Source organism: Coloeus monedula, assembly GCF_965178545.1.
Source record: "Coloeus monedula genome assembly, chromosome: 20".
NCBI classification, from domain to species: Eukaryota; Metazoa; Chordata; class Aves; order Passeriformes; family Corvidae; genus Coloeus; species Coloeus monedula.
In genome coordinates this window covers 3,117,297-3,135,801 of record NC_138800.1, presented here as the reverse complement: position 1 = coordinate 3,135,801, position 18,505 = coordinate 3,117,297, and the positions used below count along the sequence as shown (strand labels likewise).

The 18,505-nt window shown below is 45.5% G+C and overlaps 1 protein-coding gene across 1 annotated transcript in view; it reads left to right on the top strand.

The window, feature by feature from the left end:
- Positions 1–12,657, top strand: part of GTF2IRD1 (GTF2I repeat domain containing 1) — a gene marked incomplete at both ends in the record, with an annotated part of 49,421 nt that extends 36,764 nt beyond the window's left edge. The window contains 6 exons of the mRNA XM_082294533.1: positions 5,151–5,198; positions 9,182–9,259; positions 10,289–10,481; positions 10,935–10,972; positions 11,672–11,808; positions 12,583–12,657. Coding sequence (XP_082150659.1) covers positions 5,151–5,198; positions 9,182–9,259; positions 10,289–10,481; positions 10,935–10,972; positions 11,672–11,808; positions 12,583–12,657 — 569 coding nt within the window. The remainder of the gene's footprint in view (positions 1–5,150; positions 5,199–9,181; positions 9,260–10,288; positions 10,482–10,934; positions 10,973–11,671; positions 11,809–12,582) is intronic.
- Positions 12,658–18,505: the final 5,848 nt, after the last annotated feature.

Sequence of the window (18,505 nt, the reverse complement as noted above, 5' to 3'; positions counted from 1 at the left end):
GAGACAGCTGGCGTCAGTGTCACCCATCAGTACTGCTGCTGTTGCCTTGAAATGATGGCATTTTTCAAGAGCTAATCTAGGGCAGGGATCTGTTTTCTCTATTTAAGAAAACACCCACTTTCTTAAGTGTTTTCTTAAAATAAATCTGTGTTGTAATACGCTGGTGGGTTGGGTGGCAAGAGGAGGTCGTCGTAAGGGGTGATTAACCACAAGGGTCCATGGTGGGCTGCAGTAGCATAGCAGTGAAGTCCACTCCAGCTCGTGAACGTTCCACAGGCAGATACACCAGGGAAGACATGGCAGAGAAGAGGACAGGGTATCCAAGGTACACTCCATGCACAGCTGCTCAAATCATCATCCCAGAGCCGTGTCCTTCACTGTGAGTCCCCACAGTAGCTGTCTCTCATTTCTTGGCTGCTCAGAAAAGAGAGCTGCTGTCAGAAGCGTGGGTAAAAACCTGTCTCAATTTTAAATGTCTGTAATTACAACTGTTGGAAGAGCACAGATGGGTGCAAAGAACCTTGTCATCTTTATTTATGGCTTCCCATTTCCTTGGCCAGCCTCCATGGCGATGGTACAATTTAGAAAACACAAATATGACAGACAGGAAAACATTTATATGCCCTTATTGGGAATAGCAGAAAGGTGTTAAGAGCTCTAACAAAAGGTGAGATGTCAGGAAAATTCAGACATGGTCCATGTGTTCACTTCTGCATCCCTGTGTAGGGCCCAGCCAATGATAGGGAGGTCCCCCGAAACTCTGTGGAGCTTGGTCTTAGACTTGTATCTTTTGGTCCTAAGCAGCAATCTGCCCGTTCACATCAGCTGGGCCTTAAACGAGCCCTCACTGAAGCACAAGTTTTGCAGAACTCTAGTTTTCCACAGAGTTACATGACTATGTATACACTCCTCCAGCCACATCTTGTCTTTCCATTCCCCCACTCTAATCAGTATAATTATGTTAAAAGACGTTGATCTGACACAAAGCACGTCAGAAGGCAAATACTTCAAGCTGCTACCTGGCTGGGAGATGCAACCTGAGAAATAGAGATGTAGAGGAGACTGATTTTCTTTTCAGTGCTTAACATTTTTTCCCCTCTTTCTCCAGTTGAATGCTCCCCTCACAGACTGGCCTTCTAGCACAAACCCAAAGATATATTTTCTGTGTATTTCAGTACCCGAGTGGGCTCAGCAGGTCACAGCATCCCTGCCAGGCTGGGTGCTTCATTCCCTCTCCTCCCATTGAGGTTTTAAATAAGAGCAGTTACAGGTGAGGGGTTTTTCTTACGTGACATCTCAATTTGTTATAGACAATTTCCCATATTTGCCAAATCTTCAGAGACAGTTCCAGGACTCGTAAGTATTTTCTAGTAGTCAGATTACCACTGGAATGTCTCTTCCAGAAAAGAGCTGATTGTATTTTGCCCCTCCTTAGTCCCCACTGACAGCAATTAACCCGTTGTTTGTTTTTTCACCCCACTACACCAAAGTGGTTGGTGGCAATACAGTGGAGCAGTCACTGCCTTGACTTTGATTGCTTTTCATCTGTCTTAATAAAATGAATGATTTCCAACTAGCCATAGGTCACTAAAAATTTAAATTAAAGTGTCTTCTTTTTACCTCAATATTGTGTAGTGAAGAGCTGTCATGTAAAATGAAGAGCAGCAGCATTCTTGGCATTAAAATAAAATCAGTGAAAATCACTTTTATTTCATAGAGGAGGGTTAAAATGAAAGCAATAGTTATTCCCAAGTAGGATGGCATTGCAGAGGTCTCCAAAAGCTGGAAAGCTGAGGAGGTGACATAACATAAGGGAAGCTATTGGGTTTTGTGGATCATTTTGGCTAAAAATTACATGAAGAGTACACGTATTAAGGAAAAGGGGAAATTTAATTAAAAAAAAAATCACATTGGAGTGATTTTAGTTGCCTTTAGGTTAAATGATGGCATTTAATATGCTTTAAAGTTGTGCACCTCCTGTATCACAAAGAGCATTCCCGGTAACTGTGGGACCACAGATCTCTTTCTTTTGGGGACACCCATTTTTTAAGTGTAACAGAAACAGGTAAAAGGATTTCAATACAATCTGAGTGCTTCACGTGCTTTTTTTCTCAAGATAATCTGTAATCTGTATGTTGAGATGGTGTTTTTCCTCTAGTGGGAGAAGGTGGGGTTGCCAGTGCAGAAGCAGCTGGGGGCTGTGTGCCTGCAGGGATGCTGTTTGCAGAAGGAGGTGGATTTCGCAGGGAATTAAGCTGATTTTTTGGAAAAAGCCCTTCTGCAATGCAGGTTTGCAGCCTCTCAAAGATGGGACAATGGCCCTGAGGCCACCGTGCCAGCACTTCACCTTCACTGCTTCCCCAGGGCGTTTAACCCAGGAGCAGAACCCTTCTGGCATCCAGAAGTTTTCCTTTTGATTTCCAGTGTCTCTTCTCCACACTGCTGGTCTCTGCTGTGCAAAAGAGATTTGCAAAACCCCTTCTTGAAAGCAGCATGATCTTTCAGCATTAAACAGGAGTGAATGAGCAGGGGTGATGCTCTAGTGCTATAAACACTGCTTATCCTTTTGGGTTTTTTTTTTCCTGAGGCACAGATACAAAACTGGCTTAATATGAGCCTTTGAAAAAAAAATACCAAGCATAAGTAATCTAGCACACACACACATACACACACAAAATATCTTTCTGTATGTTAATTTTTATGTGCTTTGATTGAAAATGTACACCAGCTCTATCTGTCCTATTCTCCAAGCTCGCTACCACCATGATAGATTATTTTCCACTCTCCACTTAATAAAGTAGGGCAGGCAGTGTTCTTTAATTTTAAAAATCACACATCTAGGCATCCTTTTTAAATTTATTTATTTATTTATTTATTTATTTTCTAATCACAAGAGCACAATCCTCCTCAAGACTTTGATGAGATGTGCCTCGCACTGGAAACTCCTAGCAAGAAAAATAGAAAAGAGGAAAGCTGTGATGAGGGCTGAGCACATCTTGCTCCATGACCAGGTTGCTTTTCAAGGTCCATATCCATCTCCCTTCACCCCCCAACCCTTTTTAAACCCCCAGCCAGGCCCAGGGTGATTATTTTTGAGTGTTCAGCTGGTCACTGTTTTTAGTCTAAGGTGAAATTTCAAGCAGGTTGAATATATATATATAATATGTGGGGGAGTGTGTGTGTGTGTATAAAAATATGTATTTTTATATATTGATAATTATGAAGCTTAAAATTCAATCAGGTGTGAATAGCTGTGGAGCTTCAAAGCCTGTTTATAAGCATGTCTGTGATACCAATCACCTTTTTCTTTCCCTAGCTTTGTCTCCTTTTCCCATTTGCCTCTGTGTGTGGCATTCTCACTGTTGAGAGGGCAGCACCATCATTCACTTCATCCAAGTCCTTGTGTTTACTTTGCTCTTTCCTTCCTTCTGCTCTCCACCACCCTCATATCCTGTTGTGTCCTTCAGACACCCCAAGCCCCCTCATTTTCAGAGTGCTTATCAAGCAGTGAGATGGGTGCCATTACAGCCTGACCATAGTCCAGCACACTGGGATGCACCCCATACCTTGCAGCACAGTTGCCCTGAACCTGGTGGGATGCTTCCTATGGTTAAGGCTGATGGCACGTTTGGGTTAGCAGGACAAGAAATTTTAATTACCTTTCTTAAGGTAATTTTGTAACAGCACCTTGAAATGCTGCAAAAGCCTTTGAGTTGCTGCCAACCAAAGGAAATGCCATGCTGCCTTTTCTAAACCAGTTCTGATTCATATTGGAAAGATCCTGCCATATGTTGTTCTCCATTGCTGCCTGCAGTCTGCTTGTGCTCCTGCCTGCATTCCTCCTTGATAGAAGCCGTGCCAGGACCTTGTTCCCTCTTGGCTTGGATGCTAGCTTGGCTTTCCCAGCACCAGCATGACCCATATGTATCTCTTCCACTTTGCCTAAGCATTTAGTGTGGCAGATACTGCCCACAGGGTGTCAGCAGCGATTTAGGGGCCCAAGCTGCAGAGATCATCACGTATTTTGGGGCGGGATCCTGCAGCATGCCAGTGAGCGGCACTGCTGCAGCCACTTACGGCAGAATTTGTCTTCCAGCAGCTCGGGGGTGAAGAGCCCCACCTCGTGTGGGTCTACACCCAAATCTCAGTGCCTGCAGCTGCCCTGGGCAGAACCACATGTTTTTTCTGTTCCTTTGTGCCGCTGAACCAAAGGGCTCTCCTCCCCCATGCAGGGAAGGCATCAACAGAGCTCTGTGCTGCAGTGGCTGCTTTCCTGAGCCTGCTTGAAACGACATACTTTGAGCTAGGTATTTGGAGCTACTTCAGATTGTTTATGCCTCTGCTTAGGAAATTTGAACACATGCTCCTGCTGTCTCCCCAGTCCCCTTCAGTTTGCCAGTGTCAGCACACTGCAGTTTGACATCAAGAGCCTCCCATCTGAGCCCCTTCCTTGCCCTGGTGCTGCACCTCCTCACCAGCTCTCCCTGTGGCTGTGACTTCAGCAGGATGAGCTACTTCATTCCTCCTTTTGCCCATCATGCAAATCCTGGTCACAGTCCCATCCCTGCTGTTCTTCCACAGGAAATTAATTTCTTTTTATGTCACTTACAACTTTGGAGTCAGTGGCAAGCACCAGCCTCTCCTTAGGGATTCATTTTTCTCCTATTTCCCCTGTTGCTGCAGAACTGACACAATTTCCCTGTTTGCTTTTCATCTGCTTTAACCTGAGATATTTTTTTCTCCTCTGGCACTGGAACAGCTGTGCAGCACAGCTGCTGCTGCACTGGCACGTGCCATAAATGCTGCCAATTTGGCCATGGATCCCTATGCACATGTGGACCTTGAGCTGCTCAGGAGAGTGGCATAGCCAAAGGGATGTTTGCAGGCTTAAGCACATTCCAGCAAAGCAGGTCCTGGTGTGAGGGAGAGAGCCCAGCTCACCAGTAAATAACTTGCCCAGCAGTTATTAGCTACCAAAAGTGTCCCTGTGCCAAGGGACCAGAGGAATTTTAAGCTGCTAGAGACAGTATCATCCTGGGTTTTGCTTTTGTTTATGACCAAGAAACCAAGCTGCAGCACTCATGGATCTCTTTTTCTTTCTCTTTTTTTTTTTTTTTTTTTTTTTTGTCTTCCATTAACTTGCGCTGTAGCCCCTAGACGGATAACATCTTTGGAAAAAGCCTATGCTGCTTTGAATGGTACGTAGCTCAGTTGATGCATCGTAGATGGTAGCAGACAAGAAATGCACTTGTGTTTTAATATGGGAATGAAAATGTCTAAACCCCCCAAATTTCAGGTATTGTTTTTTCGTCTCTGCTCTGTTTCCCTGTGATATCCAGAACTGAATGATACAGTGTTTTATTGTTGTTATTAATCCTTTCTGCATTTCTAAGCACTGTTGCTGTAGTCCCTGAGCATCGATGCCATCACTCCAGCCAAACAAACCTGACACGTTCTTCTCATCCTTCATCCCTGTGTCCCAACAATTACTTTGTTACAAATACACGTGCCATTCACAAGGAGAGGTTGCATGGATTTGGGTTGGTTTTTTTTTTGCTTTGCTTTAACACATACTCTGGGTCAGGGTTGGTGGGTAGCCATGAAGGCTCCAGGGACATAAGATACAGGCTGATGTATGGGTGTAAGGAGGAGCTCACCCGCCTGTTCCTGTGGCAGGGCACGGCATAGCTACAGCAGATCCAGCCACAGTGCCATCAGCTGGGATTTTGGCTGTGGGTCTGGGTGTTAATTGCTGCTCCCACAAGCTTATAGCTCTGCTTTGAAAACATACATATGTTAAGCTAATTCTAACTGCATTTAAACCTGAGTTACTGCAGAATAGCCTCAGTAAAGTCAGCACGTTTATTCCGGATTTACACAGAGGTATAACTGAATTGCAGCCATGGAAGCTGGAAGGGGAAAGAATCCTCTTAGGATTCAGGGCCAGATCCTGGCTGCTGTAAGGATCCTGCCCTGGCTGAGTATCTCTTTGATGAGTCTGGGATTGCCTGCAGAAGGGATCTGAGCCATATTCTCAGTAGGATATGTTGGGCAGTGACAGTTTTCCTGCTGAAACGGGCTTTGGGACAAGTCTTTGGGAGGTTGTTACTCCATGAGCAGTGGCTGAGTGGAGAACAGGCATCCCCTTGAGCAGCATTTGAGGATACAGGTGGTGGCATGGGAAGGAAGAAGGTGCCATTGGGTATCCTACCCAACTGTGCTGTGGCTTCACCACTGAGATCAAGGTTCTGCACATAACATCATGAACACAGACAGAACCATTATTTATCCATGGGATACCTTGGATTTGGTTGTGTGTGGGTTTTGTGAGTCACTAGAAGAATACACATTGGATTCTGTTGCCCAACAGCAGACACCTAAACCTCAGTTTTAATAATTACTAAATGTAGCTTGGTGTTTCTCAAAGAAATGTTGAGCTCTGACAAGTCCTATAGGAAAAAAGCAAATGGTGCTTTAAAAATGTGACCACTTGTCTGTAAGTACCTGTGGAGTGCAGGGGTCCTGACTTCAGGCAAGTAGGATTGGGGAAAAAAGGGTTAATAGACTAGCTACTATTTTAAAACAAACAAACAAAAACAAAACAAAAACAAAACAACCAAAGAAAAAACCCCACCATAGACCTAAAGCTAGCAGCATGGATAAACCTGCTTTATGGGAGGGATTAAGCACATGTCAAGAGCACCAGTGGTCTCCTTGAGTGATTAATTCCCAAACCCAAATGGGTAAAATCAAAAAGAGATGGAGATCCCTCTTACCTGGGCACGGAGGGGAAGGTCCCTGGGAAGCAGTGCTGTTGGCCAGAGCCTCCTCTTTGGCTTCGCTGTTATGCGTGCTCAGTTCCAGGATTGTCATGACATTTGTTTGTGCCCTTGAATGGGAATTCAGGAGTAGCACCCACCTCAAGGTGGAAAAAACCCCCTTGGGATCTTGTTTCTTGCACTCGGGTCACTTGGGGCGTGAGCGGAAAGGAGAGACCTGCTGCATTTTTCAGTCCCAGAGAATTAAACGAGTGAGAACACTGAAATTTGGTGTAGTTTTGTCTGCTACCATCTACACATCCATACGGGTACGTATATACAGCCCAGAAACTGAGCATTGATGACAAGGAAGTCACAGAGGGAGTGCACAGGGTTGGCCCCTCTGGTCTGCCGTGGCCTCCAGAGTGGCACCATAAGGCATCACCTAGAAACCAGAATTCCTTGGCAACATTTGACTTTCATCTATTTTATATATGTTTTCCTCCATGCCATTCAAGCTGCTTTGTTGCCATTTCTGGATTTGGAGCACAACTTGGCCCTGAGCTCTCTTTACAGAAAGTTGGTTGCTTTTTTTTTTCTTTTTTTTCTTTTTTTTTTTTTTTGTGTGTGTTATATCCAGGCAAAACAATTGTTTTCCAGGTGGAGAAGAGGCTTTTTTGAGGCCATACCCTGCAGTAACAGGGTGCAGAGGTTTGAGGTTGCCAGCTTCTCTCCAGCACCCACATCAGCAGAGTGGTTGAGGTGTGGGATGGGGGTCTTTCTGCCTGGAGTGCTGAGCACTGAAATCAGTCCCATGCACAGGGGGGCAGGGACTTGCAGTGGATTGTCACCTTGCATTTAAAACAAAATGTCCAGCCATGTGTTTGCTTAAAACTAAAACAAAAATCATATGATTGCTCAAAATAATAAAAAATCGTAATCATGTGATTGCTCAAAATGAAACTAAATAGCTGCAGATTGTGGGCAGAGGATACTTGGATCCCTCATGCCAAGGTTTTCAGAGATCACCTTGATGCTGTAAAAGCCCACCATGAATAGCCATCTGCTCTTGTGAGACCCCACCTGAAGCACTGCATCTGGCTGAGGCTCCCAACACAAGAAAGCCCTGAACCTGTTGGAATGAGTCCAAAGGAGGCTACAAATATACCCAAGGGCTGGAGCACTCCTGCTCTGGAGACAGGCTGGGACAGCTGGAGGTGTTCACCTGAAGAAGAGAAGGCTCTACAGAGACCTTAGAGCCCCTTCCAGTCCTAAAGGGGTTCCAAGAGAGCTGAAGAGGGACTTTGAACAAGGGCCTGGAGTGAAAGGACAAAGGGGAATGGCTTCACACTGCCGAGAGGGATGTGTGGGATGGGATATTGGGAAGAATTTTTTCCCTTTGAGGGTGGGGACACCCTGACACAGGTTGTCCAGAGAAACTGTGGCTGCCCCATCCCTGGAAGTGTCCAAGGCCAGGTTTGACAGGGCTTGGAGCAACCTAGTCTAGTGGAAGCTGTCCCTTCCCATGGCAGGAAGTTGGAACTGGATGGTCTTCTAAGGTCCTTTTCAACCCAAACCATTCAGTGATTTCGTTATTTTTACCCAGTGGCTTGCCAGTCTGGGTGACAGTGCCTTCCTTGGGTGCAGTGAGGATCCTCTTTGGGAGGAGAGAAGGTGGGGAGTCCACCCCACTGAGCTGGTCCTGCACTGTACATCCCAGCTGGCTAGGAGCTGGAGGGGTGACTGCAGCAAGAGGCAGATAAGATGTGTTCACTTTATACCTGTGGGGGGAAAAAAGGCATCGAAAAGGACAGGTTAGGGTTAGGGTTAAGGTCATTTGACCCTAGGTCAAAGGTTAGCATCATGACCCTAGTCATTTGTCCTAGAGCCTCCTGAGGATGCTAAATAGCTGAGTGTAAAAATCTACTGTCTTAGGCACCTCGTTTGAAATGAGAGAATGAAAGAGAAACTGTTTAGCACAATGAGGATAATTTAAAAAGCTAGTAAAGCCAAGCTGATTATATAGGATATTATAAAACAATACTTCACTTAGGAGCTTAGCCATGAAAGTGCTCTCTCATTCCTTGATGTCACTTGTGGGAGCCTTCATGGCACTGAGGGCTTCAGTCTTCATTGCTTTGCATTTTTTCTAGTCATTTACAGCCTTGCAAAGTAGATATAAAATGCTTTTAGCTGTGGCAGCACATGGCAAATGGAGATCTGGCAGCATTTTAGAGCTGCTTTGCACAGCTCTGAAAGGTGTTGCAGGGTACCAGCACAGAGCAGCACCTCTGACGTGTCCCCAGGCCATGCTGGGGCAGAGAGACAGGGATACTGTCCTGCATTATATCAGTGAGATTGGTTTTCCAGGGGCTCAGAAGGAAACAAGGTAAGTTCACCCCTGTCCTTTCTTGCTTTTGCAGATGAAGACGATGCCAACAGGCTTGGAGAGAAGGTGATTCTCCGAGAGCAAGTGAAAGAGCTTTTCAATGAAAAATATGGTGAGTCTCTTGCTTGTACACATCACAGGGTAAGGTTGGTTTTGCTGAGAGCAGCCACAGTTAAAATTAATTCCACAAAGGCCCCTCTATTTATAGCCCAAGCACATGGCAGCTGCTGCAGTGCAGATATTGTCCTGCTGCTCCATGTTACAGCCTGTCCCCAGGGACGTCCCTGTGTCTCACTCTTGGCAGGTGGGACCATGACCTTGTTGTTCAGTCTTGGAGAGGGGAAGGAGTATGGCAAAATGCAGCACAGTAGCAGGATTTGTTCAGTCTGATGTCAGCCTTTGATGGGACAAACTCTCCAGGAGGAAAACCAGAAACGTGGCTGTGTAGCCACTAACACCTTCAGGTTTTAGGGCTGCAGAGATGCAAGGTGGGACCAGGCTCTTAGAGTTAGAAACAGTGCAGGAGTGAGGGATGTTCTCTGCTCCCCACTGAGCAGGAACTGGAGGGGTACCCAGAGAGGTGAGCAGTGGATTTAATTGTACAGAAGGAAGGGCTTTTAATGCAGCAAGGAATTAAATTGAGGTATATCACTGCTGTAGAATGTTGTGGAGGCCAAAGAGATAAATTGATTCAAGAAATGGGCAGGGATGATGTGATGTGATGTGATGTGATGTGATGTGATGATGAGGATGGCTTTGATGTCCATCCTGGGCGACGCCCAGACCTGCTGACATACAGAGGCAAGATGAAATGGGCAAATCTCTTCCATTTCCCCTTTGTCCTGGGCTGTCTTGCATGCTGCTGCTGCTGGTCCAGCCATGGGCTTGGGCAAGTGTGGCTGTGTGTGTGTCCTGAACTCACCTGAGGCTCCTGACAGAATTCTAAATGGAGACTAACAGAGCAGACAATAAATTGGGCAGGTAGATGAAAATGGCTGGGTGGGACGTGACTACAGCAAAGGTTGGGCATCATAGCACCCATGGCTTCCCAAAGTCCCCCGGGGCTCTTGGTCCTCACTTGGTTGGTTCTGGAGCCCTGTAGGGTAAAGCTGTTGTGCTGTCCTCTGCTCTGCCATTACAGGAGAGGCTCTGGGCTTGAACCGGCCTGTCATGGTGCCCTATAAACTCATCAGGGACAGTCCTGATGCTGTGGAGGTTACTGGGTTGCCAGACGATATCCCTTTCAGAAATCCCAATACCTATGACATTCATCGGCTGGAGAAGATCCTGAAGGCACGGGAGAGCATCCGAATAGTGATTATAAACCAGCTCCAGTAAGTTTTTCCAGCTTTGTGATGGGGGAGGTTTCTATTTGTTAAGTGTTGTCCTTGCTTCTTCAGCCATAAGAAGGGCAACTCACCATGAGGCCACCAGAGCCACCACCTGTGTGGTGGATGCTCCATCCCTGGCATCCACTGTCCTGTGCTGCAGGGAGGTGCTTGCCCATGGGTGGGCACAGTGAAGAGTTAGCAGGGCTGATTTGTCCCCTTTCTTGTGCGATTTGGGATGATGATACTGGGAAGGGACATCACATGGGGGCAAGTAACTCAGAGATCCAGCTGAGTTCTTTCAGGTTGCTTCCCTCCGGGATGCACTGGGGATGCTCCAAGTCCCCTCTCCACACAAAGGAGTGTTGGAGGAGGGTCAGGGTCAGGGTCTGGGCTGTGTCCCAGCACAGGCAGGCACACAGAGTGAAACAACTGACTCACCCCTTGTCTCTTCCACAGGCCATTTGCTGAAATCTGCACTGAGGCCAAACAAACAGGTAAGGGAAGGGCTAGGACATAACTGTGGCTTTGCTGGCACTGTGGGAGAGAAAATGGATGGGAGTTGTGACGTGGTGTTTGAACCTCCCACATCCTCAGGGCAGGATGGGAAGAAGATCCTACCTTACAAAAAGTCAGGCTCAGCATCTGTTCCAGAGTATACTATCCTCCTGGAGGATTCCACTTCTGTGAGCTGTGGGCAGACTGGGCTGTTTGGCTCAAACTTCCAGCATGTTCTGGAGGATGTGATTATCCTTCTCCCATTAGCAATTTACTCACCATGAGCAATTTATTCCCTGGTTAAAGCCCTTAATTTGAGCCATCATTTAGCAGTTGAATTTCTAAGGCAACAAGGTTTCTGTCATCACTGGGAATGCGTTTCTCTCTCTGTCCCATCATCCCAATAAATCTCAGACAGTTTTAATCAAATGTGTCAGAATTAGCAGTCCTAGAGATAATTACGATCCTATTAGTTTTATGAAAAGAGGTGGATGAATAGAGAAGGGAGATCTGGCAAGCAAGAGCATGCCTACAGTGTGAGGAAAGCTGACAGCTCTGTGCCAGGTCATGGAGGCCACACCAGAACATTGCAGGGGGATGCTCTGTGACAGGCGAGGTCAGAGAGGGCAGATGAGTCCCCACATTTAGGGACCACTCTCAGGGCTCAGACACCTCATGCCTTCCCGCTTTTCTTGCAGACAAAGACATCAGTGTTCCCAAACGGAAGCGGAAGAGGATCTCCGAAGGGAACTCGGTATCTTCCTCTTCCTCATCTTCCTCTTCCTCTTCTTCCAATATGGAGTCTACATCCTCAACAAATCAGATCTCACTTGTGGTAAAGCCTTCCAGATATTAGGGGGGTTACTGCCTACCTATCTTTCTGCTTCAGGATGCTGCTCTCTGTTCTCCTCGAACTGTCACCACCTCTCTCTGCCTGCCTAACACTATAAAGTATGATGTAAAATGGCACAAGCAGGTTTGGCGAAGGAGGGGACACACCTGTGGGGCTGTCTTTGTCTGCAGGGTTTGTCTGGGGGAGGTCAGCAGAGCAAAGTGTCCAACACCCCCTGGGACTCTCCTACATTCCTGCAGTGTGCCTCGGGGGTGCTCAGCTTTAGTGGGTGCTGCATATGGGACAGCAAATCCCTCCACCCCAGTTTTAACCCAGTGGGTTAAAACACGAGTGCTGGTGACATCACCTCGGGTCTGTGGTGCCTCTCAGCAGGACCCGGTGGTTCCCCATGGTCCAAGCTGTGCTGGGTGTACCTGTAGCTTGGTTTTGAGAGCAGTGCAGAGCTCTAGAATGCCACAAAAGTGGAAAAATAGGAGATAAAGTCAGGGAGATGCATACGACTGCGCTTCCTCAGGGCTTGGCTTCAGTTGTGGGTGATACCAAACAAAACTCCCCAAAAATGCGCAGGAGAAATATAAACTTAAAAGGTTTTCTGTCAAGTTTGCTAGTGGTGTTTTGGTTTGGTATTGGTTCTGTTCTCTTACTTGGAAAGTGGGAGCAACAGCCAGTGTTGGAACATGTCAGAGGTTTGATGCATGATTTTGTGTTGTGTTCTAACAGAGGCTTTTGCTTTCTTTTTCTCTCCCTCTCTTTCAGCAATGGCCCATGAACATGTACATGTTAGACTACGGTGGTCTAAACGTCCAGATCCCAGGACCTATTAACTATTAGACCTCAATATCGAATAAGAACCTCAAATGAAAGAATAAATAAATAAATGTAATTTATGTAAAAAGTGTATATTCCAATATGTATTGATGCCTTTTAGTTTTTCCAATGATTTTTACACTATATTCCTGCCATCAAGGCCTTTTTAAATAAAAATAAAAAGTGTTGCCTTGCTCTTAAAAGTACTTATTTTATTACATATAGTATTGATAAATAACATTTATAGGTAAGAATAAGGGCAGAAGGGCACCCCTTGGACAGACCTTGTTGGACTTTGGCTGCTCAGTAAATCCTTAGTGTCACCAGTGCTTGAAGCCAAGAGGCCTGAAACGTTTTAATGCTTCATTTAATTTAGCTCAGAGGTGTAAAAATTTATGTACAGAGCTGCCAGAGGAGTGGTACCGAACTGCAGTAGTGACAGAGGAGGGAACCAGCCTTCTCAAGCATCAGGCACCTTCACCCATGAGTTCTGTTGGCTCCAGAGCTGAAGTGTGTTTGGATTAAGGGGGAAGGAGGTTTCAGGACCCCCAAGAGGTGAGATCCCCCCCAAGCCCTCCTGTATTGAGCCTCCTGGCATCTCAGACTTGGAAAGGCACAGAAGGATTAGATTGCATGCATTTAACTGGCATCTGAACCAGGAAACATTTTCGGCTGGTGAAGTCCTTCACATTTTATGGTTTTATGATTATCATTCTATGATTCTATGATTTCATAGGAGGCCTTTTGGGGGAGAAAGCTCTCACAATAGAATCGTGGAATTGTTTAATTTGGAAAAGATCTGTAAGACTGAGTCCAGCCATTAACCCAGCACTGCCATGTTCACCACCATACCACATGCCAAAGGACCACAACCACGTTTCTTGAATGGTGGTGGAGTGATGGTGATGCTTACCCTTTCCTGGACAGTTTATTTCAATGCCTGACCTCCCTTTTGTTGAAGACATTTTCCCTATTACCAAATCTAAGCATCCCCTGGAAAAACTTGAGGCCATTTCCTCTTGTTCTACCACTTGTTACCTGTGAGAAGAGACCGCCACCTGCCTGGCTACAACATCCTTTCAGGCAGTTGTAGCAAGAAGGTCCCCCCTGAGCCTCCTCTTCTGCAGGCTGATCACACTGATGCTGCACAGGTTCCATAACACTGGACCACTGCAGGTGGCAATGCTGATTGCATCCAGGGATGGCCCTGGACTCCTCCATGTACCCTAGGCTGTGTTGCCCCATATAATAAACAAATCAATAAATTGAGGGATATAATTTGAAATTCTTGCCCTTATATTTCTGTTCCATTCCTGGAGCATTGCATTTGGGCAGCAGAAGCAAATGACCCCAACTGCTGTTACTTTCCACCGCATGTGTTTAACTTGTGCTTTGTGCCTGCTGAGAGCTGTGCATGGGTGAGACATGGTGGGAACTAATTAATGTCAGTGTAAGAAACCAAGAAGAAGAACCATCCTGGCTTGTGTGTAGGTAAATGAAGCCCAGCATGAGCCACCAGTGAAGCAAGAGCCCTGAGGCTTCTAGCTTTGGAGTCATTATAAGCAGTGATACGTGGCATCACTGTGAGGTGACCACTGCTGGGTGTCCCTCCAGGACTGCAGAATGGGTCACAGGCTTGTCACAGCACACCTGCCCCAACAGCAGTAGCTGTGGTCTGCTGGTGGGTAGATGGTGGCAGACACAGGATCAAAGTTACTCCTGACAGTTTTTCTGAGTCGAATCTGCTGCTTTATTTGTTTTACATGTTTTTGGTCTGCTTGAGTCTGTGTCTCTTCAGGCCACGAGCAGGCTTTGGACAGTGGATAGGAGTGTTACTTGATGGTGAGTAGACATGTCTCAAGGCAGCTGCAGTTTCCTGGATCTGAACTTGAATTTGCTCTGGAGTTAGATGTAAATGATTGCATGAGATAACAAAATCCCAAGTAAATGTAGGATATGGAACAAAAGTGGCAAAGTCTGTATCAGTGACCCCAGTTAGAAATACAGTTTAACATCTGAACAGTTGGCATCAAAATCTGAGTCTTTCTTGTTTCTGCCTGATGCTCAAACCTGCAGCATCTCCAATTAGGAAACCTGACTGAGAGATAAAAACTCACTTTCTCTCAAATGTCTGAAAGAGGCTTATTTGCAGGTCATACCCCACCAAGCAGATGAAACATAACAGGACACACTTATTATATTTTAAATTTTTTTTGTGTTAAGGACATTAAAGTCCTATGCCCTAACACTGAAGGCATTGGCCTGGTTCAGTAATGATAGGGATGTTTGAGGCTGCTGAGGGAGGCTCTGGCAGGGTGGGTGGCTGGAGTACTGCACCCACAGAGGCCCTGATGATGCTGCCAAAAGGCAGAGGTGAATGCAAGCAGTAGAGTTAAATTAGAGCATGGGAGCTGTGCTGGGGACTAATGATTTGGTTCAGAGAGCTGAATGTAATCATAAAGGCTGTAAATGATGGGGTGTATGGAAACTGAGCAAGGAGACTCTCCCCCCACCAGCATCCCCAGCTCAGAGCCTGGTGAGCAAGATGGGGCAGGGGAAGGCTGGCTGTGCCACTGTGGCATGGGCTGAGTCAGAAGACTGGGCTCAAGTTTCTTCCCTGTGTTTCCTGATCCATGATATGGAGCTCTGCATGCCCCTGAGCCCCACTCACTAAGGGGCAGCTTGTGCCCTGCTCCATCTGCTTATCTGGGAAGCTCTGCATCCACCTGGCACCTCCAGGGCACCCTGGCTGGGTTTTGAGACTGCTGGGTTCTGGTAACAGATATATTTTGAGCAGTGAATAGCAGTAATTCCTGCTGTAATTTTGAGGACTACAACCACTTTCCATTTTCTGTGGCTGGGGTGGGAAGCTCCTGCCCTGGTGCCTGTGCTTGCTGCTTGTTGGAAATGATATAATGTTCCTAACTATTTACTTTAATTAGTTGTTTTAATTAATTGCAAGCAGTGCCCACTTTTAGCCAGCACTAGTTAGGTTTCTTCACAGGCTCTTATTATTACTTCCATCATTAAATCACTGAAACCTTGCTAAAACTAACCCTGACAAGCTTCAATAAACAAAGCCAAAGGGAGTTGAAGATTGGATGCCTGGGATCTTAAATTTATGACCCTTCTAGGACGTTGGAGTAACCAGAAGATACAGAGGAGATTAAGGCCTGGAAAGTAGGAGATCTCCCATCTGAGAAAAAGATGGTAAGAGGACTAAAGAATGTGGTTCAAATTAGCATGAAGAGTAAGAAATCAATAACCAATAGAGGATAGAATGCTAATTAATGAAGAGAATTATGTAACTTAGAACCCATGAACATTAATTTCTTTGTTTGCTAAAAAAAGTTTTGTTTCGGCATCTGTGTGGAGGCTGGAACTTTGTCAGCCACACACACACTCCTTAACACTTAAAAGATAGTGTTAGAGAGTCTTATTTATCCCAATGATTTTGGAGGATTTTGGTAACAATTTACTTGTGACCCCAGATGGGACAATGGTTTTGATGCTCTGTGGATTTATGGGATGGAGGACTCTGCTGTGCATCAAAGGTTTTTTTCAGGGAGATCCTTTGATGTTATAATCCAGTGAATTCAAGGCAAAACCTCTGGGTTTTATTAAGGCATTATTGTGGGTATAAAATTTTATCTAACCATAAGCTGCAGCACAGAATACCCCCAGAAACTGAGCTCTATAATACGATTGGGTTATAAAAGTGATGATATAATTCATTATTTTCTATTAAAAGTGATTGTAAAACTACATAAGTGAATATCAAAAGAGGATTCAAGTTCCCAGCTAATCAGAAAACTGTACTTTTAAGGGAGTACAAGTGCCCAGCTAATTGGAAAACTCTTAAGTGGTTAACACAAGCGATGCAGGGCTCAGAGGTTTTGTAACTGTACTGGCTTATGTAAGATCACATGCTAGCTAACACAGGAATGCTCATAGCATAATTTCAGTTGAGGGAAAGATTGTAAAAAGTTGTAAAAATGTATTAAAAGATTGTAAAAGGTTATTAAAAACAAACAAAGCTGTAAGAGGTTTAAAATATGTTTTAAAGATGTAGAAAAGTTTTTTTTGTTGGTGGTACATTACTGCAACCCTAGGGTATATTACCGTGTCCCAAAGCCGTAGGGAGGAGGAGAGAAGATCCAGCAGGCAGGAATTGTGCAGCAAGATTGATTTATTTAATTATTTTACAAACCCTTATAGACTTTTTTCTTCATAGTCTAATTGGACAAAGGATCAGCCATCCCTTGGGGTGATTGGCTAAAATCCTAAAACATCCATTGTCAAAATATTTTCTACTGTACTATAAACAAGACTTTCAAGGCTGCAGGTGTTTGGTTATTTACATAACTCTGCTACCTCTTCTGTGAGAGAGAAAAGTCTCTCATGGGCTTAGAAAATAACAAGAAAATCCTTGCTAGCAGCATTTTTGTATCTACAGTGGTAAATATGGAGTGGGACTATCTTGGGAAGAATAGATCCCCAAAATTTCCCCTTGAGTTGTGTTTTAAGGAACTGGAAGAGGCTGGGGGTGGGGGTTGGGGGTGTGTGTGAAACCTTAAAAGAAAACAACTTGTTATCTTTGGTGGCTGATGCATGAGCTAAATGATCGCAAAAAGTGGCGTGTTAATGGGACTGACCATTTTGCAACTAATGCTGTTTTGTAGAAGGAATTGTCAGGAAAATTAATCCACAAACACCAGAGGTTTATGTCCAAAAAGGAGACAGAGGAGTCCTGTTACTTTATCCAAATGAAGGGAGGGGCCATGGGGCATTCCCCTGGGGTCTCTCAAATTGTTAGAGGATGTAGTCTCCTTTCTTATCCTAATTTCCCGGCTACATTTCCCTCTCTCTTTCCCCATTGGCTGAGGTGCTTGAGTGGTACAGACTTCCCAAATTGCTTAATACAGACCCCCTTCTAATGTATACCCCCCTTTTTTCTTTTCCTATGGAATTTATGGTTCTTCCCATTGCTTCTTTCATCTCTCAGTATCTACCTATCAGCAGACCCACGGTTTGTTTGTAAAGACAAATCTATCTCATTCTTTTCAGAATGGAATGGAGTTACATGTTCATTTACTTTTTTGATTTGCAGAATAATCCTGAGTATATTCATGGTGTTAAAAGGATAAAAAACCACCCAGAAGGTGTTATTTTGCCTGCAAGTATAGGTAAATTTTGTATCAAATACAGGAAGATAGAGTACATTGATTTATTAGTGTATAACAGAAGACTGAATTGAGAAAGAGGAGCACGGGGGATACAAAGACAGGGAGTGCATGTGGAATTGGAAGAAGAAAGTGACCATGGTTGTGGAAGTTTTTAGCCACATAACAGGGTGGACAAAGGATGGGCATCGTGGGCTGTGCAAGCCCCGCTGCAGTGGGGTGAGGGCAGTGGCACTGGGAGGCGAAGCGGAGGAGGCAGAGGAGCCGGACCTGGCACAGCACTGAACTTCTTGTTCCCCAAGCAGCACCATTACTACACGGAGAAGGCAGGTGGATCCCAGGCATATGCGAGGTGCCCAGTGCAGCGATGCAGCCTATCCCAGAGAAGCCGGCAGGAGCCCCTCAGAGAGTTCGTTTTCTTTGTGAAGGGCCAAGGGCCCTAGAATGGGTTCACCCAGAGAGAGGGGCCAAGTTGGCCAGAGGGACCAGGAGGTGCCATGACAGGCCGAGAGTGGCTGACAGGAGAGTTTGTTCCAGCTCCAGGCAAGAAAATCACACTATGAAAAGCCAGTGTCCACAATGGAGACAGAGGAGTCCTGTTGGGGCGGCTCAGCCTGCTCTCGGGCTGAAAGCATCAAATGTCAGTCACCAGAAGAGATCACTGCCGTCTAGGTTACCTCCCCCTGGAT